This window comes from Pempheris klunzingeri, chromosome 3, assembly GCF_042242105.1.
Source record: "Pempheris klunzingeri isolate RE-2024b chromosome 3, fPemKlu1.hap1, whole genome shotgun sequence".
In the NCBI taxonomy this organism is placed as follows: domain Eukaryota; kingdom Metazoa; phylum Chordata; class Actinopteri; order Acropomatiformes; family Pempheridae; genus Pempheris; species Pempheris klunzingeri.
In genome coordinates, this window is record NC_092014.1 from 7513562 (window position 1) to 7537622 (window position 24061).

General features: G+C 39.6%; 1 protein-coding gene across 2 annotated transcripts in view; it reads right to left on the reverse strand.

The window, feature by feature from the left end:
- Positions 1-5307: 5307 nt before the first annotated feature.
- The window catches only part of dchs2 (dachsous cadherin-related 2), a 41989-nt gene continuing 23235 nt past the window's right edge, over positions 5308-24061 (reverse strand). The window contains exons 18-21 of one of the 2 annotated variants that reach the window (XM_070827573.1): positions 23733-24019; positions 23221-23362; positions 19076-21712; positions 5308-5319 (exon numbers count right to left, since the gene is read on the reverse strand). In XM_070827573.1, the coding sequence (XP_070683674.1) occupies positions 19101-21712; positions 23221-23362; positions 23733-24019 (3041 nt within the window). In that variant the 3' untranslated portion in view covers positions 5308-5319; positions 19076-19100. Of the gene's footprint in view, positions 5320-19072; positions 21713-23220; positions 23363-23732; positions 24020-24061 lie in introns of those variants that run through there. The other variant, XM_070827572.1, reaches the window with a different exon arrangement.

Genomic DNA, 24061 nt, shown 5'->3' on the forward strand with positions numbered 1-24061 from the left:
TAGACTTCTAATTATAGCTCACAGCACTTTTATTTGAGTTTTTAACAATTCCCCTCTCTATTTCATCTACTGCCCTTAATGGAAATAATAACAAAACGTGTCTGACAGGTTTTCCTCATTACGCCCAGATCAACAGAAATATATCCTGAGTGATCCCTTTACTTGCTGTTTTTAGACCCATGCTGTAAATAGTTTGGAAATGTTGTCAGTAGGGGCTTTTAGCTCAGCTCAGTGGAGCGTTAATTTTCCATCATTAGGAGTTTAGTGGTGAAATCCTCCGGGCAGGTCTGCAGGTTCAAACCACATGGTGAAATATTGTTTGCCCTTGGTGTGAGAAGCAGACCTCCACTCAGCACACCCAGGGGTGAAACCAAATCTGCCTGCTCCTGCTCTGCAGCTCTGGCTCCTATCCGCTCTCAGACCCCCTTGAGCTACAGTCTGGTCTGCAGACAAGCAGTGTGGTTCTTCTCAGGTTTGACCTTCCTCTTGCTCCTTCGGAAGACGCTGAAATGAGTGAACACTAAAATCTTGAATGTGATGTTTGTGGTATTTCAAGCTAAAAGGTTCAATTTTCATATTTTCCCATTTCCCCTGCTAGATCTTTTTGGTTTCACTCACCCAGACTTGGAGATATCTGTCACTGAGACTTCTGCTGCCACCCCAATACAATGAAGATAAATTGATTTCCATTTGTGATGCTCAAAACTCAACAACAATGTTTTTCCAGATGCAATGAATCAGAGCTGGGGCGATACGCTTGCGATTTTTAACTATTGCGATTCTGCAATATTGTGATTCGACATTATGATTTAATGCAATTTTTGTTTACTTTTTTAACACTGGAAAAAGGTGAATCATACACTTCTAGAGACTGCATATCATGAGGCATACATTCTCAATGCACATCACATGTCAGTCAGCCTTTTGAACTTTATATTTCAGCAGCATTGGAAATGAACAGGACCGCGTTTGTGAGTTTAAATCCACATACTCTGGATTTAAAATGTGCACGGTCTGTCATTGTCTGCTTTCTCACTTCTGCTTTATTTTTCTGGAAGCAGATATGACTCAGACTATAGCAATAAAAGCAGTAACTTCTTTCCACCTCCACATAGGCTAAAATATTGATTCAGGCATTCAAAAATAGATTCCCACCTCTATAATGAACTGATGATCATTAATGTATTCTAAATCTCACCTAGCGTGCAAAGCACCACATGTTGATTCCTGTATTGTCACAATTCGGTCTCTCAGAACCTCCTATCCTCTCCACTCAGCAGCTCCTTCAATCATTCAAAAAGGTTATGAGTCACTTGTTTTAAGTAGTAGGAAAAAGAATTTGAATTGAAAACACAGTTGTAGTTCATTTGCTCTGAATTAAACCTGCCATTAAAGTTTATAGCTCTACGTGTGCCAATTTTTTAAACAGAGCTGAACAAAGAGGATACTTTGGCAAAAGGTCCCACTTCACATGTTTTCCTTTCCGTATGAAAACAAGACAGAACCTATAAATGATTTGGTGAGCCTGGCATGTGTAAATCGCTTTGTGAATAAAGTGCTGCACCCTAAATTAGGTGTTACATTGTTTTTCTACTGAAGATACAGTTAGTGTTTCCAACTGTGGAACAAAGTGGTCTAAATTAAATTACATGTCTCATGCTGACTCATGAATCCACATTATTAACTAGTGACAATAATGATAAATCTACATTGCTCACTTCCAGAAACTGATTGCATGTTGGCTGTATGTGCATGTTGAAACTGTTGATTGATTTGTCACAGTGAAACATCTTTACAGTAGGGCTTTTTGTTATTTAAAGGGTCAGTTCACCTAAATCACACAAAAAAAACATATTTTCTCATTGACAAGTAATTGTATGTAGCCATCCAAAATGTTTTGGTTTTATGTTTGATATATGTCACTGACATGTCCGCCACTACCACAGCACAAGCTTAAGTTGGAGGTGAATGGAATGTAATACATTGTGCTCAAAACTTTAAAAAGTTACATTCAAGAAATTCACCAGCAACATCTCTGTTCAGACACAGTATCGTTGTGCATGACACAAATACTTTTTCTTTGGGAGAAAGTGGCTTAAAACTGTCCATGAGAATGTCTGTAATTTGGTTGGACTGACCCTAAAACGAGGTAATGAGAGTGGTAAGAGTGAAAATTGGGCTGGAAAACCAAAAGAAAAATAGCTAAAAGATGCTAAATAGCTCTGTCGAGTTGGCTGAGCTTTGTTTGTGGGCTCATCATCGTTTGTGGGCCATTTGGTCCTGTGTTATCAAAAAAACAGCGTTACTTGCTATTTTAAAGAGCAAACAATGTCTTCTAAGTCTATCAGGGTTAAACTGGCATTAAGAGCAAAAACAGCCCTGCTTTAAAATAACGCAACGGGCTGTGCTGGTGGGGGTGTGTTACTTCAGGTACCAGCGAGACATGAAATACGATCCAGGAAGTCCAGTGTGAGTAACAAATCCACGAGTTTGAAGGATTATCAAACGCCAAAACGCTGCACAGCAGTTTTTAATACTTTGAGAAAGAATTATACAACTCTGAAAAGTTATCACAGCGGCAGTTATCATTTGTCACAGTGATTGCAAGGTAAACAGTAGAAATACATAAATGCTACAAAGTATTCTGTGAGGAATGTGTGCTTGCATGTATTCGCTTGGCCACCACATCGTCTTGCACTTAGAGCCAAAGTTGATGTGAATGTGTGGAGCAGGGAGCTAAACGGTTCTTCAGTCTGTGCCAAAGGGTTAACTTGCTTTTACAGGGCAACTCTGTCCCTCTTATCCCCTTTCCTTCAAAGTGTGTTAATTCTATTCAGGTCTCTGTAGAAACACTTCTATGGCCATTTAAGGGCTGGAGCCCCCTATTAACCTGCAACTGGACTCCCTTTCGCTGAGCAGTAGGTCAGCTTGCTAAACTGTACCTGTGGTGTAGCAGGTCACATGCTAACCTTTTCTTGGGTGACTTAACGTGATCAGCTGTAAACAGACTCATGATGTGCGGTTGGGCTGTACATGTAAACCCTTATGGGACAAACCTTCAGGGATCAGAACATGTGGTAAAGTAGTCGAAGTTACACGTCTTTTTAAATGACAAGAAACGAAGGCTATAAATATTGGAAAGGATCCAAAAGGGAATAAATGGACGGCAATTAGGATTGGATCAAACCTTACCGAGCATAAGGCTTTAATCCTCACAAAGATAACATGCAGTCTCTATTAACATTATGGTTTCACAGACAGTTAAGGTCAGAGGGATAGACGTAAGCTGATCCTAGGCCTGTGCTTAAAGTCACCCCAGTAGGTTCTCATTACAACTCTGTGTGAAAATGAGACACAGCTTGTCAGACGTAGTGGCCCATCTGTAGCCCAGTAACCCTTATTTCTTTCTCTTTCCCCTCCGCCCTTTACCGCTGTCCTTCCTTTATGCAGAAAGAATCAAGGGCTAGACGACTGTCAAAATGAATCACAGAATATATGCTGCAGGTTCAAAAGAAAGCCATTCCCCAGTGGAAATGTTCAAGGAATTAATTTATTGAATGTTCATGAGGAATTGTCTCGCAATGTGAGGAGAATCAAAGCCATCGGGACTTATTTAAACCAAACCAGCCTGTTTTAGAAAAGTGTTGTTTCTTAGCGTAGAGTCCCCATAGTCCAATTTTTATGTATTTGGGCAAAATTACATCTGATCTGAAGGCTGAAGGATTCATCTGGTGATGTTTTATGTCATATACGTATATGTTTTCAATAAATTTATGAAAAAAACAAAACCAGCATTGAAGTGATCCTGCTAACAAGTACAATGAAATGTTCCTTTATTGTTATGAAGGTGAACACTGTAATCTATTTTGAATAAATCCTACACACACTGTTCTGCTTCCATAAATATTTGCTAGTGCGTCAAATGTGGATTAATTCGCAGATGAAAATAGTCCCCAAAATGTTCACTATTTACTCCTGTTTGAGTAACCTTGGTTAAAAACCACAGTGCCCAACTGTTTTAGGAAATTAGTGAGCCTGTTTTAAAAATGAAACCTTTTTTTGTTACATTATATAGCTGCATTGGCCTGAAATCTTTATTGGATTGTGCACGAGAACTGCCAGTTTTGAGTGAACAGCATACATTTGGTATGAAAACACTTTGACAAAAATGGTTTTCCTGGTGTTAACATGCCTGATAAAATAAGGATTCTTTACTGGCCCACAAAAAAAGATGCACAATGCTCCACCGGTAGGACCCCTAGTCTTTATACTTATCTTCCACGGCCCCTTAACAACCAACTGAGAATCAACTCTGCAGCTCTGAACATTGTCCTGAAGTGCACTAATGAGCTTGTTAACTTCAATCACTCCTTCTGCATTGACATTTGGGAAAGAATTTATCCCATCCAAGAGGAATTAATCTCATTAGAGCTCCTAAGTCATATAGATTGTGCCTGCTTGGCGTAATTGATGTTCCTATTGTACAGGTCTAATTGACTCAGTATGGGGTTTCAGAGGAGCGGTGGGACACGTAGACGACTCTGCCAGACTTTGGGACAATCAGAAGCATATTAGAGATGTGTGCACTGTACACAGCAGTAGACAAAGATGTGGAGAAGGTACTAAATTATTTGGATTTCCTGTTATTGATTGTTAACTGGTAACTAAATGTAATTAATAAAAAGCCATTAAAAAAATAATTTGAGATGTTAGGAAATACGTTAACTTAAATTTCTACACAAAGTTAGATGAAAACATTGATCTTACTCTCATGTCTGTACAATAAATATAAGGTGACAGCCAGCAGTCGTTAGCTTAGCTTAGCATAAAGACTGGAAAGAGGAGGAAACAGCTAACCAAAAGTAACACAATCTTCCTGCCAGCACTGCTAAAGTTCACTAAATAATTAATCAACATGTTATAGCTCACTACAAAAACTGTAAAAAGTGTAAAAACTACAAGATGCAGTTTAATGGATTATGTGTCACGCTGTTTTTAGATTTTTTTGTATTATTGGATCCAAAAAAAAGTCATTAGCAAGTGTGACAAGCAGATCCTTCTGACGGGCCCTGCTCTTTGACCCCCGACCAATACTGAAGCTGGAGGACTCACACAGTGAAGGGCTCTATGGGGATATTTTACAACTTAGACCAAAGGACAAGCAGCTCTGCCATCAGAGAAGTGGTTTCTGAGTGACCCCTACCTGATCTCCACCCCATATGGAGAAGGGCACCACAAAGCCCTGGTCTTTGCCACCTTCACACATTCCTTTCAAAAGGGATGTTGCTGTTCTCTGTTTAATGAGTAGATGAACTTTTACTTTTATGTATTAAAATCAGAAAAAGGTTTAAACTTACAGACTGATATTTAATGATGGGACTTCAGTGCTCTTTTTCAGGAGATTTCTTGTTAAGTTCTGTATTTCTTCTATTTATAACTAAAAGTGAAATTCCAAAAAGAAGACAGTAGAAATTCTTCACTTTCACCCCTACAAACAAACATAAGAATAAAACCTGTTCAAGTTCAGTCAGGAGTAGATCCTGAATGACTGCAGCACAGAAACAGACAAGATCACACACATCAGAGCTGGGTTGTTTTGGCCTATTATTTGCCTTTAATTTAATTTTGCCTTTGGGAGTGGAAACAACATTACTGCTAACACGGAACAGGAGCAATTTCATATCATTTAATCTCTTTTAGATATTATAAATATGTTGGATTGTTGCTGATTTAACATATGAATTGCTGCAGAAGATATGAGAGATTTTGCACAAATAGAATTTTCTTTTTTAGAAAAGCAGTGTGGTAAGTGTAGGTAAATCCTTGCCTCTGATCTGCTTTTCCTGCTATGATATTCATATTGTGTGATCTAAATTTGTACTGAAAGGCTACTCTTACCCCTCCCTGTAAGTAGGTGTGAATTGATTAGTAAATGTGTATTATTCTTTACACCCTGCCAACATTTTTTAAATTCCTAAATTGGCTTTTTAGAGCATCCATAAAGATCATTTTTACTGAAGTCTAACTGGGTGTCAATCTGCAACATCACATATTTTAATAGTATTGTGATGTTGGATCGTTAAGCTGATTCAATTAGCAAATGCAATACTTTGAGAACGTGATGATTTATTGTTTTAATTTTACAAATTAAAGTCTTTATTGGATGTAAATGCAGATTAAAAAGACAAATCATTTGGCCTTGATCTTGTTTGTTTTTTTTCCTATGAAGTCAAGTCTTTAAATTCTTTTACTTCCTACAATGACAGCTTCTCCATGACATGAACAAATTACCACTCTGGTAGAAGTCATGGATCATTTGCCTTTTGACAGTTTGTGTTGTGAAATATAATCTCACATACCTTCATCACAGGAATTCGTCGGTTAGAAAAAAGAAAAACCACCCCTCTTAATTTTAGCGATGGTGGCAGTGGGTTAGCAAGTGACCCACAGTGACCCCTGGAATACCAGACACGGGCTCAAGTGTAAATAAAGGTTTGGTATTCATTCACAGTTGTGACACCACAACAAGGACACATTTTGTTTAAAGGTATAGCTGAGAAGTGTGTGTCGCCTGAACAGAAACAGATTTTACACCAAGTTCAGTGTAAACTCTGAACAACGCCTGCTCACTGATTCAACCTCTAAACTTCAAAACAGCCCCTCTGAAGCATGAAACAAGATTTGACTTGCAGTTGCTTTCTACAGTTTCAAGAATGGGACAAAGCCATCAGCATTTAACAATCTCCAAAAAAACCCTGCATAGAACAGAAAACTGATCCCCAGGATTATCATTATTTAATTTTCCAGATGCATGTGATATGATTGTTTTTTCTTTCTTGAAAGTGTAAACTGTTTTGGTTTATCCCGGAGTACTACAAGTACGACTGATAACTCCAGTCAAATTAAGTAAATGCAGTTAATGGTATAATTCTTTCCAGATACCCCAGACTTAACAAAAACTACAGCCATGCATGAGAAACAGAAACAGAAAATACAATTTTGTTGTTTTTTTTTTAGAGGATTTGCTCTGGAATACAAGTCATCGTGATAAGAGTAGAAGGAAAACAGCACATGAAATTATATTTGCTGTGTTTGAAATGTTTATCTGTTTTGTCAACATTTGTGTTTTATTGGATGATTTTAAGCAAATGCAAATGGAAGAAGGCTCTGAACATGCACGTCTGTTTCATAATAAAATCAAACCTTCCATTTCAAAGTATAAATTATTTTTAAAAAATCATAATATCAACAACACATACATGTCAGAATAGCAAAGTATATGGAAAAAAGGAGTTATTGCATCGACATTAGAAAATCCATAATCAAGTTCAGTCCCTACAGCACTCAAACACCTAAAACACTATTTATAGCATGATAATTTTGTACAAAAAAAACTGAAGCATAGTCTGCAAGAACCCTAATGTGTTGTATTTATATATCCCAAAACCACAAATCACAACTCAGACTCAGACACAAATTACAACTTTAAAATCTGCACAGTGCACGACACCCTCAGTCATAACAACTTCAATTTAGCTATTGAAAAAACTCCCCAAAAAACCCTTTTAACAAGAAAAAAAAAGAAGATAGTTACTTTCAAGTTAACATTGGACACAATGGCCAAAGGGATTATTATCATTAGTTTGACCGTCTCGATAGTTTGGTCTGGGTCAGTATGGACACTGACCCTTTCCAGTAGGTGCAAAGACCGTCATCATGTCTGTCTTGCATGTCAAATACTCCCCATACTGAAAGGTTTGTATCTTGCTCCTTCAAAGAGGACAGCTGCGGCTTCGATTCATAGCAGCTGCAAATGGTTTCTATTTGCAGCCCATTTTCATAAAAATATCTACATTTTCAAATGATTTCTCTTTCTTTCTAGCATAATCCACTTCTCTGCTGTCTGTCTGTTTGCTTTTCACATTCCAAGCACTCTTTGCTGCCTTCATTTGTCACTAGCGCAGTCAGCTGTTTATGTTTGTTATTCACAATGACTAGCGAATGTAGATGCACGCAATGGAGATAAAACAGCTAACCAAATAGAAGGCGCATGTTTACTCTATTATTTGGTATTTTGGTAAAGATGCTTATTTTCTAAGCAAAATATATGCTTTCAGTGGCATTTGCCACACCAAAAAATGAACAAGATTACATTATTATTTATACTCTCAGCCTTGGCATTTGTTCATGAGGCCAATAAAGCTGAACTAGATTAACCTTGTCAGCCACAAGAACGCTACATTTCTTGATCCATTTATTAGGTTTTTAGAAATGTGCTAAGTACTTGTCAGAGTTTTCCATCATATAATGTTTGGTATTCTTATTTCACTACTCTACAAAGTTTATTGTATTGCTTCCTAAAGTAGACATTTTCTCCTCCATAGGAGTAAATGGTCTTGTAAAACTGCCAGCTGTGAACATTAAGTGGTCTAATGGACACACCAACATGTCATCATTGCTTCCCTGTTGTTTTCATATGAAGAAGGCAACGTTTAAACCCCATGTGCTGGATTCTCCTACTGTGGTAACAGAGGAAAGCACCCTTAATGCAGTCAGAGGGAACCACCAAGCCCATTATTATTCTTCAGTACACTCCCAGAAGAGAGCGTGTTAGCGCTGACTTACAGTAGCATCGCTACCTCGTGTGTGTCTAATGCCTAATGGTGTGTGGAGGCAGATGGAACAAGCCAGAGGCGGTGCACATTAAACCTGCAGAGTCCTGCTGAGAGGAGGGGGAAAATACCCTGAGTTAACCTAAACTCTGGGGAGACACATCCCTGAACACACTGGCCTCACATTAACTAGATGATGGCTCCCCTTTCACGCCGAGGGCTTTTCCAACCTCAAACATCCAAGAAAACAACCTCCTCCAAAACTGCTTCTACTCTAATCTTTTAACATTCTAGTTGTATTTGTCGCAGAGGGATGAAACAGAAGCCCTGTGAAAGTGTTTCAGAGCATCATCACTGCACCACAAGGCACAAGACCAGAAAGTAAACATGGCTATGCTTATCTTTCTCTGTGGTGCTTAATTAAATACTCTGCAAATCTTTGCTTGACAGTCCTGGTTAAATTATGGTGATGGCACAATATTGAGTTATAGTGTTCCAACCAAAACATCGCCCTGGCTCTGCCACATAACGCATGGGGTTACGTATGCACTATCAGATAACACATCCAGTGTATACAAGCTTCAATATAACATCTATTCTAATCCATTCCATGCATGATGTCTGGGTTTTAAGGCTGCTATTATAACTGGAATGGTGAGCAAGAAGTGACAAACTTGCTCAGTGTCAAGATAATGAAGCTGCTTTGTTTGCCTTATTTTTTGAAGAAAAGCTGTTGCTCTGCCAAAGAAGCATAATAATAAAATACCCCATTGCTTATAAGAATTATTAAAAACAAAAGCTTCATTGTATTCAGAAAAATCAAGCTGGCGCTCCATATCACTCCATATAAAATACAATATCAATTGATTTTAGGGTTGGGATAGTGCAGGTGAATTGCACAGTGAATAACAAAGTCATTGTTGTTTATAAAAGTTCTTTTTGAGGTTATGCCTTGGCGTTTAACTTCACAGTTTGCTCCAAAATTTAGATTTTGCAACACAACTGTCATAAAAAGGCTCAATATTACACACCAGCTCAAATGTGTTCCAGTGTTTTAGAAACCTGGAATGTGAGCTTCATGAACTATGTATTGTACCGTCATCTTTACAAGCCTATACATTCTATAACTGCTTCATAAAAACCAGAGATACAACATCAGTGAGTCCAGCTCTCTTGTTTTTAGAAGACGCTTAGATTTTTCCCCAATAACAATTTTAAATTTTGGTAAATATGCTCATTCACTTTGCTGCTGATAGTTGGAAAGTGAATTATTATCCAACATGTTATGCCATAATGTACACTCCTGAAGTGTACATTATGTGCATGACACAACATGTACTAGCAAAAAAATGAAGCTATTGTCTTTCGGATAGTGAAGATGGCATTCAATACTTTGCTCCCTGACTTTAATGTTTGGTAATACATTTTCCTTTTGCAAAAATGCGGCCTACTGTAGCTTTAATAGACAACAAAATGATGTAGCCTACAACATGAACGTTTCATGAACATGAAATGGCTCAGAAAACTAAACCGGCGTACAAATAACTAACACAGGAAATAAAAGGTAAAGCTAAAAGAATACAAAGGTCAGGAACAACCAAGGGAGATTCATTTTTATTTGAAAATTTGTGTTTTCCGGTGGATTGGTCGCCTTGTAGAGCGGAAGTTTTCCCCTCCACAACTTCTGTTTGCTTTGCCAAGGCATATGAATATATGGAGCCTGTGTAGTTGTTTTGTATATACCAACTGTATGTTTACTTGGCTGTTTGATACCGCCTGTTTCTGTACTTTCTGTCTTTTTATGTTCTGTGTATAAGCACATTAAGAAACACAGACATAGTCACAATCATTGTATATGCCAGTAAACTAAATAGTTTAAACGCGCACATGCTTTATGCTCCTACACTCTGCAGATTATCCTCAAAGTGAAGGGATAAAATGAGCTCCACATGGGACACTGTGCATAGTCCTGCACGACCACTTTCATAGGCCTGGGAACACACACTTAAACACACACACTTAAACACACACTGAGCTTTTCCCTCTGTCTCCCACATCTGTGTCTATGGCCTAAATTGTTTAATACCTCTCTCCGTCCAACCTCCCTGTGCAGCCGAGGCACTAATAGGCCCATCAAAAAACTGCCTGGGCCTCTGATTCTTGTTATCCTGCACTAACCGACTGAGATTTCACTGGTCAGTGGATGAACTCATGTTACTCACCACCTGTGTTTATTCCACGGGGTTGTTGTGGCTGGATCTGCTATATAAGCTTTGTGTAGAGGTTTGGAAAAACTTTGGTTGTGGCTTCTTCAGGGGGATGAGGAAATCTAGGAAGGAAAAGGCTTTTGGTCTGTTTGTTTCAGTTTGTCTGCTCTTAATTTATGCATGCTGTTGAAGTTGGGCATTCACCAAAATAAAAAACCATAAAAAAAGATCCCTTTATTTTTGAACATTTTTTGAACATCAGAGCAGGGCAGGGCAAACACAAAGACTCACTGCCGTAAAGACTGACACTTGTCTGCGTCATTTGCTGCCTTTGCTCTTTATCTACACACAGACACTGAGTGATACCCAGTGAAAAAAAAGATGTTAGGTTGGAAAAACTTGACCTTAAAGTTGTTTGAACCCCTTTATCCCCCTGATGTCCCCAAGACAAAAATGGATGAACTCCTTTTGGACTAGAAGGGAGGAAAGCTGTCATTGCCACCTCGTCTATGCTGTGTCAGACGCAGCCGTTTGAACCTGAGGTTGGGGCATAAATCCCCACCCTCGGGCCAGCCTTGACATTCTGTTCCCAGATGGTGCCTCCCCTGCTGTGGACTCTGCCCCAGAGGGGCCTGGCATCTCAGCTAGACCCATCCATCACAGGAGAACCAGGCCCCTTATACTGGGAGCAGAGGCCCTAGTAGGGAGCACCTGCCCTCATGTTTTCACCCTTGTGGCTAAAACAACCCCACCCCCCCAGCACACTTCATCTCCCGCTGCTTTCCTGAGGGGTTAGAGGTCCTTTGGGGGTGTGAGACAACTTTGTATGTCCAGAGACACTCTTTTAAGGTGACATTCACACTCTGGTTTGTGGTTCAATCTATTAGGCCTCCTATTACAAGCAGGTCAAAGGTTGAGATATTATTAATGTTCACAGAGGGCCACACAAGCTACAGACAAAACATGAGAATAATCAGTAGTGGGGACAGATTCATTCTATGCTAAAACAAGTATGAAACATGGACAAATAGACAACATTTCAGAAAACAAAAAGGAACGCTGCAAAGCAAAGATCAATTGCCTTAAAAAGAAAAAGAATGCTACTTCTTCACTCCGAACAGCTTTTATACAAAAGAATTGCACTCCTCCCATTTTTGGTCCATCTGTTTTATATATTGTGGCCAAAAACATCACTGATTTGATTGGACCCAAATGTGATGCTTGAGGCTCCTTCATACATCCAAAGTCTGTTTGACCCTCCTTCTCCTGCCCTCCTCAAAAAAAAGCTCCTTTTCCCTCTCCCCACTGGTCTCGTTCGAGGGGCTCCAGGCCTGACTACATGTGTGTGGCGTGTGTGTGTTGTAGTGAGTCTTGTCCTCGCTTACTGGGCTGCCAGCTAAGGTTTGCATTGTGAGGAATACTTGAAAACCTGTATTAAACCACCTGTAAGCTTAAAAGATGGCTCTGAACAGTTTATAGTCAACAGTTACAATGGATCTCAGCTGTAGCCCACTGACTGATTTTCTTAACAAAATATGCAAAAATATGCTTAAATACACAACTAAGCATGGGTTGCTGCTTGTTTGTTGCTTGCAGCTACCTTTGCTAACATTGGTGGCGAACAGTGAACCCACATTGTCAAATGGAAATCTTATTCATGCAAGTATTTGGTTAACCAACATGAACAAAATAAAACTTAAAACAATCCATCCCAACATTTTGTTCAAAAGCACAAATGCAAGTCTCGTTGTGTCACCATACGTGTCCGTACCAAATTTCATGACAGTCCATTCAATACTTGTGACTTACTTGTGTATACTTGTGTATTTTTGTCTGGACCAAAGAGATGGACTGATACACTGCCATTGCCATTCATAGAGCCATGCTACTAGAGTGGCTAAGCATTGAGTATTTGGGGTGTATTGCGTCCTATTTTAAAAGTTTTCTAAAATCTAAAGTAGCTAGTAACTATAGTTGTAGAATAAATGCAGTGGTGTAAAAAGCACAACATTCAGATCTGAAATGTAATGCTGTATTATTATGAATAGCATAGAATGGAAATAATCTTCAAATGGCATCTAAAAATAGTACTTGAATACATGTAGTTAAATAAATTCATCTACTTTTCTAACTACTATAGCTTATATTAACAGGACTTGATCTATTTAAGAGGTATGGAAGTTTTGTTTTCCTAAAATTGATGCAAGATTTTAAAAAACGAGCTTCCATAGGAGTCTGCAAGAAATCTACCAAGCAACAAGCCAGTTTCTACGCGTTGTATGTTGCCCCACTTTTCCCCCACTACAAATCCTTGTTCCCAGCTCTTTTCAGCTATCCCACATCATGTCGGCGTTAATTTCCATCAGGACCAGGCATAGCAACGCACTCTGGCATATATTGTCCCACACACTTGTTAAACATCTGAAAAAAGACAGAAAAGATGTTCCACATGGTTTTGATAAAAACTGAGGTAAGCTATGGCCAGCACAGTTTACTCTTTCTCGTTCTGTAACACATTCTTTATGTCAAATACATTGGGATTCCTTTGCAAAGATTACAAATGGCAGTGGGGAAAATGACTGTATTATAAATAAATGCTAAAATTATTAACAAATAATAAGGGTTAAGGGTTCTGTCTTTCTCTTGCCGTCAAAGGTGCCCTCTTTTTGTTTTGGGAAAAAATGTGGAAGAGAGACAAAACAGAAAACATTTGGATTGTTTCCAGCTTGCAAATGAAGCATAAAGCATACTCTCAGTGTGACAATGTTTACACAATCTTTCAGCAGCACAGCTTAGATGAACTTACAGATTTATGGAAAAGACTCCGCACATATGTTGATTGTCTGGGGTCAAAGGACCCAGTGGTAATTTATGATACTGAAGAAGATGATTTATATTTTTGCCTCAAACCTGCTGATAGACCCTAAACAGATCCTGGCTCTCCTCTAAACTAAAAACATGTCTGAATTCAGTGAATCACTTTACCCTGCTCACTATTTCTCTCCACTGATGAGATACAAAACTGCGCCTGTGTTGATCATTTTATAAATAAAAAGTGGATGATCTCATTTAAATTTGCATTGAATTTAAAGCGAGGGTAGGCAGTTTATTTTTGTTGTAACTGTTAAAAGCTATTCTACAAACGCAGATGTGCACGAATGAAAGCAGGCAATGAATGGCTACGTTGATGCTAATAGTTTAGCCCTTTGCTAACCGTAGCCAAAGGCTTTGGCTGATTCCAGCTCATGTTTATGTAGCTAGCTAATGTTAGAGCCTCGAATCACAGTATATGATCTCAAAGGGCTTTACAGATCCATATATTTGCAAAGAAAACAGGACGGTAATTCTCATAGAACTGCCACTATACAGTATCATGGCATTGGGATGATGGAAGCATTTTCCTGCCTTTATGAAGCGTGTATATTCCCATCCTTGTCTGGAGGGATGAAAACAGGCATATGCCACTTGGATCAAAGTTAGTCAAATTCCCCACTTAATTATCAGTGAGTATCAGACTTATAATCATAAATTTAAAAATACCAATACCTTAAAAACTACACGTTTTAACATGAAAAAAGAAATAGGTGAGGTCACCGTTTTTGTTTTATTTTGTATGAATAAATTAACTTGGCTTGATCAGCCCTCTGAGCTCGGCTCCTCATCTACGCTTGAGACTAGCTGCTCGAGGCTTCACTAGTTGCTAGTACAGCCAAACATCCAACCAATCTGTTGGTGGTTGAGTTGAATGTTAGGTAATGTAGGCCCCAGATTTTGACTTGGAAAGAGAATGTGTGGGATAAAATCTCATTCTGCTGCATCGAGTTTCATCAGTTAAATAGATTTACGAGTCCTATTTGGAAAAAAGATGAGATTTTTGGAAAATGTTCATACTGAGGAACTAGTACAGTTGAATAGAATATTCATGCATTTTTTTAAAAAAAACTTGAGTATAACATATATAAAAATACACACCGTTAAAGGGGCTTTTGAAGACTGAAAGCTTGTGGCCCACACTGCAATGAGCTGCTTGTGCTGTTTTCACTTTCCAGTCTACGGTCAGTCTATAATCTGTACCATCTTTCATTTAAGAGAACTTCAGAAGAGTTCCTTGATGCTCTTGTTATAGCTTTACTCACAACAGGTGGAATTTGTGATGAAAATCTCATGCTACAAATCTGCATTACATACACAAACATACTGTTAGGTAAAAGTCTAACAATCTACTGTATCTCTGGCACCACAAAAAAAAAAGGATTTGTGCTGCAATTACATTTAATTAGATTGTACATTTGTCAGCATCAAAATTTCAGTTTAGTTAAACACAAATGTAGGTCTACCACCAGTCAGATCACTCCATCAAATCATATTTTAAGCCAACAAGAAAATTTAGCAATTCATCAAAACCTTAAACACTGGATATGAAAACAATGAATTAAAATCAGCTCTCACCCCGTCTATACTTTCTTCAGAAAATACAGTCACAAGCTAAATGCCTTCAGTGCATCATACAGCCTCTGTCAAGTCCAGCCTCCTGAGAAACAAGCCAAAACCCACAATGCAGAACTTATTTACAGGCCGTGGGTTATCTCAGTAGAATGCAAATAGACATGAATATGATAATCAAGCCAGGATGAAAACACAGCTGTGCTTTGTCACAATGCCTCCTCTTCCAAGTGACTATCAGTTTGGACTATCAGATGATAATCTTTTATTCTTGTTCTGCAGGAAAAGACAGTGGGAATGTTGTGAGCTCATCCTTGACCAGATTTGACAAGTCATGATTTAATACAGATGACAATGTCTGTCCGACTGTGCCATTTTAACGCGGCTCCGTCCACCAGTGTCATTTCCTCAAGTGACGCTGATGTGGTTGGGATCAAAACTTGGTTACTAACTGCGCAAAGCGGGCAACTGTCCTGGGGCCCAAAACCCCCAATAGGTTGCTGAGACCCCCATAGATCCAAAAGCCCCAGGCTCACTCATTTGAAGAATTGAAATTTTGTTTTAGAATATGCATTTATACAACATATCAGGTGACATGATAAAGGCCTCAAGATGGGTTCTGCTACATGACTTGATCTGGAGAACCTGGAAGAAGGTTCATGTTTTAACAAACCTATACATTTTCAGCCTACATATGGCATATGTTTAGCAATTCTAATACGTAGGTTTAGTCAGTTATGCAGGTTGTTTTAAGTAAACTTTTTTGTATCTATTTTTCTTAGATAGAAGAGACAAATGTTATCTGGACTAGCAAACACTCCTGCAGCTTGTGTGTAAATTGAAAATGACGTCTGCAAAATTCAAATGACCAGCATCAACACAGACAGTGCGTCTGCATGCAAATGGGTTACGATGGATTTTCTACAGTGGGCTGATTTCTTAAATGTCATGTAAACGAGAAACCTGGTTTGTGTGATAGCAGTAGGGGATTTCCCCAAGCTGATTTCTTCTTGAAATGCTGATTTCTTGTATACACATTACTGGGTTTCTAATCAGCCATAGACAAGTACATGTGCGTGACAAAAGACTGAAGTTTAAGTAACTGGGATTTAAATGACTCGAATGACTGAAAAATGACTGAAACTGAAATAAAGACAAAGTAGCTTCAACATGCAGAAATTTAAATAGTTTCCACCACTGAACGTTTGTAAAATTCAGAGGGAAAGCTCCACTCAGAAGTAGCATCTTTGCAAGGAAGCCATATTTCCAAAATAAGGTCAGGGCGGAGAAGTCTGATAACTGACCTGCTTGTATACACAAATTTATAACCAGGCGACAACACTATATGCAGCACAACATCATTCTTTTTATATAAAAGCTTACATGTTGCATAATCCTAAATTCATTTGTGTTTTCAGTTTGTGTTTATAAAGGAGTTACCAAGCACCAAACATGGCGACAAGAAGTGTTCCAGCATAGTGCACATAGAGTGGCATGATTTCCAAATGTCTGCTTTATTAAATTGTGAATAGTCGTAGAAAGTATCTATTGTACATAAGAATGTATTTCTGCCAATCCAAAAACTTCTCTGTCTTCCTAGAACTGCCAAGGAATCTCATTGTGCCTCAGACTTCCTGACCTCTCTCAGCAAATTCTGTTGCTTGACTGGCAGGCCGCACTTGATAAAGATCCACTGAGCAGCTCTTAACTCCAGTTATGGGGACCGTTAAGCTGTGTGCTGAGACACAGAAGCTCGGTTTGGTCAGATCACCCGATATGGCGAGAGATCTCTTCCATCACTGTGATCTGGGGGCCAAGGACCCGCTGAAATCACAAATACAGAGGAGTGCAGAGCTTGTCAAAACCCACCGAGGTGCAGAGGACAGACTGAACAGAGTCAATAAATAATTACGCACCTATCAGTAACTACATGCAGGACACACTTGGCTGGTTTGCTTCGGGGCCTGACTGTTTATTATCGTTCATGAAACTATCTGATAAAGACTTTAGCTCCTCAGCTTCCTCAGCTCACATGTTCCCTGAGGGCAGCACATTTGGATTAACAGCAGACCAAGTGGAGCCATTTCTTTACTTTTCTTAGAAAAGCAAAATTCTAAGATGTTCAGATCACTGTTACATGCTGCAAAAATAAAAAGTCTCCGAAGCTGTATGTATTAAAGTATATTTTTATCGCTCTCTTTCTTTCTCTCTCTGTATATATATATGCACACATGTATACATACTGTACATCGACATAAAATTATGTAAAATAGTGTTGTTTCCTGCCACATAAAATATTTTGTATTATTTTTTGAATAGTATTGAGGAAAACAGAGTTCAAGAGGTCATGATCATATTTTTAACCACAGCATTTCCATTTTTTACAGTATGATGAATGCTACATGATATGGTAAACCAAAGGAGAAGACTGAGTGTCATGTGAAAAATGAATTTAAGAAACCAAAATATGATTCAAAAATACATTTTAAAGTGTGACCCTTCAATTTGACTACTCATAGGAAGCAGTCTTAGCTGTGTGGTGAAAATACATCTAATGATCATTTCCTTTGTTTTGTTATATTATTTCCTTATTTTTTGTTGTTTTATCATTGCCCCAATAGTGCATTTTACTATTATATCAACATTACATGATACACACATGAATGTGCTAATAAATCATCCTGAAAGACATTCTGTTCTGCAACATCTCACCTTTTAAATATTGAACTCAAAAAAATACAGAAGATAGTTTCTTTATTGCAAATTTGTTTGCAAATTTATCAATATTTAAACCCATACAATTCTCTGAAAATTGTACATAAAGTGCTGTTTATTAACAGGGTATCCACAGTCTAAAGTCAGCACAAAAACAATCATGAAAGGAACAAACCATTTCAGTCACGGAGAAAAAGTAAAATAGCCAGAATGGGGGAACTGGTTTATAAAAATCTTCCATCAAGCTGATGCTGACAGCAGGACAATATAATCCATTATTGAAGCCGTACAAAATTTGTCAGTGAAGAATCCCTCATATTTTTTCGGGGTTTCAGATGATATTAACATAAGCCTCCACTCTTGTCTAGCTTTGAAATACTAAACAACATAATACAGAAACTAAGAACTGTCCTAGATTGAAGGAGTAAAATAAATTCTGTTTGTCATGGGATTTTGTTGGCAGAATATATTTAAGAAGGAGGCAAAAATGGATCTGTATTCAACACACAGTTTTTATGATTCCAAGAAAACAGACTTAACCACAGAACAATGTTGCCTTTCTTTGGTTATTAAAGTTAAACCAACCTTGAAAAAGTTTCCATTTAGAAGCAGCAACCAACTGCAATAACAAAGTGTTTCATTTTCTGCACATATAAACATGTTTACAATAAAACATTCACAAATTAATTGCTGACCCAAACATCTGCTCTTGTTCAAAGTGCTGCATTATTAGAATATAATGCAAGACTGAGCTCAGGCTTTTCCAGATATTAGTTCTAACACAGAAGCGAGTTATGAAATCAACCTCAAACTAAGTAATTAAATGAGTATATTATGCTCAAATGGCGACATTGCCCGGTATCGCCCCTTCAAAACTAAACCTGTTACCAATGAGTTTAAAACCATAAAAATTGGGACAAAAATGGAAATAAGTCCAGGACTTATTTGTTTTATCTGTGAAAACATTTGGTATGCTGTATCTTAATAAATGTAATGTTGCCAATGAACTAAAATCAAAACTAAACTGTGCAGTTTCCCTTTAAGTTTCTTAACAATATTAAGGGAAATACCTTCATATGGTGAATGAAAGAATGTCACAGATAAACTTGTCCACAGTTTGTGTCTACACCTGGATTTCTGCCTCCAACAGGCTTGCAGTGAGGGGTCCTGAGTCAAGTCTGATACCTCCCACCCCCGTTTCAGAGACAACTGGCGAGGCACTGGGGGTCCTAATGGTGAGAGAAGACAGGGATGGGGAGAAAGTGGGCGTCATGGCTGAAGGGGTAAGTCCTGTGTTCCTTGCTAAGGGGGAATATGCATATTTGGGGTAAGAGGGCTTCCTGTGCAGGCTTGGCACACGCCCCGGTTTCCGTGGAGGTACAGTTCTAATGCCAGGCTGAGCTACTCCTGTTATAAGAGGCGGCGGGTACATGAGGCAGTTTGAATCTCCTGCCAAGTCCTCACGACCGCCTTGAAGCTCCTCGTCAGGGAGCATTCCGATATCAGTGAAGACGGAAGCCAGAGTCTGGAAACGTGGCTCCCAATCCAAAATGTTGTCCCAGCTGTAGCTGCCCTGCAGCTGCTCCTCCAGACACAACAGCGAAGAGAGGGAATCGGCAGAGGCGTGGGCTTCAGAGAGGGGAGCGTACCCCTTCATCCTCATGCTCTCCTCCAAATCCCTCACTCTAAGAATTGCTGGAAGTAGTCCCTCACCTCCTCCCTCCTCTTTGAAGTGGTGGAGGCTTTCTGTGCTGGCCATCCCTGAGATTAAACCTTTGTTGACCGATACAACATGATCCGGATCTACAACGATAGAGTGGCAGGAGATAGTATCCCCAAGTACAGCAGAGTCTGGAATCTCCACGGTCTGGTTGCCTTGCACAGATTTGTCTCTTTTACGGCAGGGGTACTCATTAATCCACTTGATCTCCTGGTCCTCAGCAGTCTCACCTTCTGCTGATCCACGGCCGCTCGAGTCTGAATGATTGTGTGGGTGAAATATGTCCCTCTTGGTTAACACAATGCTGGGCCGTTTCATCTCCTGCAGTGAGAAGTCACTTTGCCTTTGGCCGCTGGATCTATCAAATGAGCCTCTGCTGTGGTTCAAATTTGCAGCAATGGCAGCAGCCTTCTTGATTGCTGCTTCCTTGATCTTGTACCTGAGAACCAAGCCCACAAACATGAGGAGGACGAGGAGGAACATGATTAGTGACACACTCAAACTGAGCATGTGCGCATCAAGAGGCACCCCAGTGAGTGCCTCTGCTGAGCTGGAGATATTGACGAAAACTAGGCAGGTGGTGGTTCTGGAGGCCAATCTAGGACTACCTGCAGACACTACCAGCTTCACCATGTCCTCATTGGCATGGCTGCCTCTTCTGCGATATACAGAACCTGACAGAAAAATGGCACCAATGGTTTTGTTTATTGAGAAAAATGGTGACTGATTCAGAAAGGAGTACTCCACCAGCCCGTCCACCCCTCTGTCATGGTCCATTGCCAACACATAACCAACTGTCTCTCCAGGCTTTGCATTTTCTGGTAGGACAAAATTATACTGCTTTTGGGTGAAGACGGGACTGAACTCATCCACTCCCTTGATGGTCACCTGCACTCTCACAGTAGCGGCTTTGTCTCCTTTGTCCCTGGCCTCCACGACAAAGCAGTACTCACTGTCACGCTCGTAATCAAAGGTCTGTCTGGTGTGAATGTCGCCTGTTAGGGGGTCGATGGCAAAGGCCTCCTTCTTCTCAGGGCTGCCACTGCCATAGTCCATGAAGCAGGAGGATAAAATAGAGTAGGTGAGCTTGCCGTAGGGGCCTAAGTCATTGTCAACAGCATGGAGAGAGCAGGTGTGGGTAAATGCTGGCAGGTTCTCCAGCACAGAACAGTTAACAGTAGGGAACATGAAGAATGGAGTGTTGTCATTTTCATCCAACACAGTGATGAAGACCACTGTAAAAGCCACTTTACGTTCTTCAGCTGATTCACCACCGTCAGACACTCGAATGGTGAGGGTGTACTTTGAGTCTTCCTCATAGTCAAGCATGTGGTTGACCACCAGAAGGCCAGACTGAGGATCAAGCTTGAGGTGGCCTTTGCTGTTCCCTGAGATAATGTCATATCGCAGCAGGCTGTTGGTTCCAAGGTCAGGATCCTGAGCAGTGACCTGGACCAGCCTGGTACCTACATGGGTGTTTTCACTCACCTGTGCATGGTATTCTGTGCTGGAAAAGACAGGTGCATTGTCATTGCAGTCAGTCACAGTAACCATAACGACAGCAGAGCTGTTCAGCGGAGGCGTTCCTCGATCAGACACACTCACTGTTAGTGCAAAGCTCTCCGTGGTCTCACGGTCTAAAGGGTTACATAGAACCAGTTTTCCTACATTTCTCATCTGATTCTCAGCCTGAACCATTTTTACTTCCAGACAGAATCGCTTCTCCTCATTTCCCCTGATGATGGAATAGTCCAAATGAGTATTTTCAGGGCTCCAGTCTTGGTCCTCTGCAGACAGCGTTAGCAGGGTGGTGTCTGTGGGTGTGTCCTCTGGGACGGTCAGTGTGTAGATGTCCTGATGGAACAAAGGTGCATGATCGTTGGTGTCCAGAATCAGCACATCTATGGAGGTGACAGTTGACTGCACAGGATCGCCTGCGTCTCTGGCTTCAACCAAAAGATGGATCAGGTTGCTGTTGGTGATGGCTTTCAAAGGCTTATTGGTGAAAACAGATCCTACAAGACAAAACGTGTTCATGAGCGAGTTGGTTTTTTTTTAATGGTCAGAAAACATGACTTTGAATTAATGCTAATGTCTGTATCTGCTGGATGTGTAAATATGCAACTGTTTTCTATCCCATTTGCCATAACAACTTTACAAGAAGATAATATATCAGACCCAGTGGCCAAAAAAATCCAATTATGAAAATGTTTCATTTTATATCATATAAACATTATATTGCAGTCAGTCAGTCAGTCAGACATTAAGCACTCACTCAAACATATGTTTATTTTATCTTTACCATTTCATTGCTGCCTGACATCTGGTCTTAACAATGTAAAGCTATAACAATCAACTTTTCAATTGATTAAACAGATGGTTTAGCAAATACACACAGATTGTTCCTGCATTTGTTTCTCTTCAGAATAACAACTATAAAACATGTCTGCTTGTATGACAGTGTGAGTTAAATCAAAATTGTCCTCATCATTAGACGCCACAATGCAAAATAATTTCCTGTGTGACTATTCTGTAATGAATTCCATGTGCAGACTGTAGGAGCACATTTTTCTCTTGGATGACAATTAAGTGTTTGTCCATTCAGTCTATTATTCCACTCCACTGCCACTTAAATCTTTCTTTATGATGACTTCATTCAATTTGAGGCTCTACTCGAAAGCAGCACCACTTATTGTTTGTGAAACACAAAGACATGGAAAAACTGAGAGGCACCGCACCACAAAAAGCACCATATTACATTTTTGGATTCTATTTACAGTGCTGTAGTTAACATTGATGCAAATTTCACTTTCCATTAGTGCTCCTTGCCGCAAAACAGGGAAAATGCATTTCTCTGATATTAAACTTTGGAGTTCAAACATGATAGAAGCTCATAAATCACACTTGAGTGGAAATGACTGGCCAGGATTGAGGAATGGTGGTTTCTTTTCAGCTCTGTACGATTTCTTTCTTTCTTGGGTTTAGGGATTTTTAAAAGTGAGATAATAGGATGGGCATGGCTCCTCTGAAGCTCTTTATCTCAATGACTCCTAATTGCCTTCACTGCTGCCTCTGTTTCCCCCTTTCCAAAGAAACCACTTGCACATCCAAGACTAGAAAAAAATAAACACTGGAGAAATATACTGCTACTAGCAGAATGGCAACTCACAGTAACCGCTGATACTGTATGCTAAGCTGCTCATAACCTTTCTAGGTGCCTTTTTTTTGGCATGTGCCCGTTTAACTATGCCAGAAAAACTGATTTTAATGGAAGGAATAAAAGGAATGAATATGAAAATCAGACCACCAGATGGCTGTAAGTTATGACACTTGCAAAGCTTGAGGTAATGTCTTTTACAGAAGAACTACAATACATTTTGGATCATTGTTTTATCTCTCTGGTGACTTCTTGACCTCTCCCTCTTTCTTTCTATATACACACACACTAAAGGTTTGCTGTCAATGAGACATTTATATCAAAGCTATTGCAGGATTAGTTTTCCATCTGTTAAACTGTGCTCACCATTGTCTGGCTCGATGTAAAACCCTTGTAAAGGAGATGAAAGCAGTCTGTAGGTGATCTTGCCATTGAGTCCAGAGTCTCTGTCGGTAGCGGACACTGACAAAACTGACGTGTCTGCTGAAACCAACTCAGACAACTCCACCTTAACGAGAGAAAAAAACAAATCAGTGACACCTGCAGCAAGATCATGATTTGTCCTTTATATCCAGTCAGATAACACTTTCTAATAAGTCATATTTCATAAATGGTTTATCTGTAACAAAAGTTTGATTACTTCATAAAAGTCCAAAAGTTGTCCTAATCAATCTAATTAATAAAGCATTAATAAACAATTTATTCAACATGAATTACAATTTATAAATCCTTAATAAGGCCTGCTTTGTTAGAGGGTTGTTCCTATTGTTATTTTACAGTATTATTAACGTGCATGTATAGTTTTATCCATGGCTTGGTGGCCCCAACTAGAATATATAGGCCTTGTCCCTTGTTATCCACAAATACATCATCTGTACCTGGTAGGAGACCTTGGTGAAGACCGGAGCGTTGTCATTGACGTCCAGCACTTGAACTCTGATCTCTCCAGTAGTCTGGTGGAGGGAGTCAGACGCCCAGACTGTCACAGTGTACTCTGTCTGCTCCTCGTAGTCCAGGGCGCGAGTCAGTGTAACCACGCCAGTGTATCGGTCGATAGCAAAGGGGAAGTTGGTGCTACTGTTGTCTGAGAAACTGTAGATGATGGTTGAGCTCAGGTCCACGTCGTTTGCAGTCACCTGGGTGACCATGTAACCTGCAGGAAGATCTACAGTAAAACAGAAAACGTCAAGATTAAATCCACAAATAG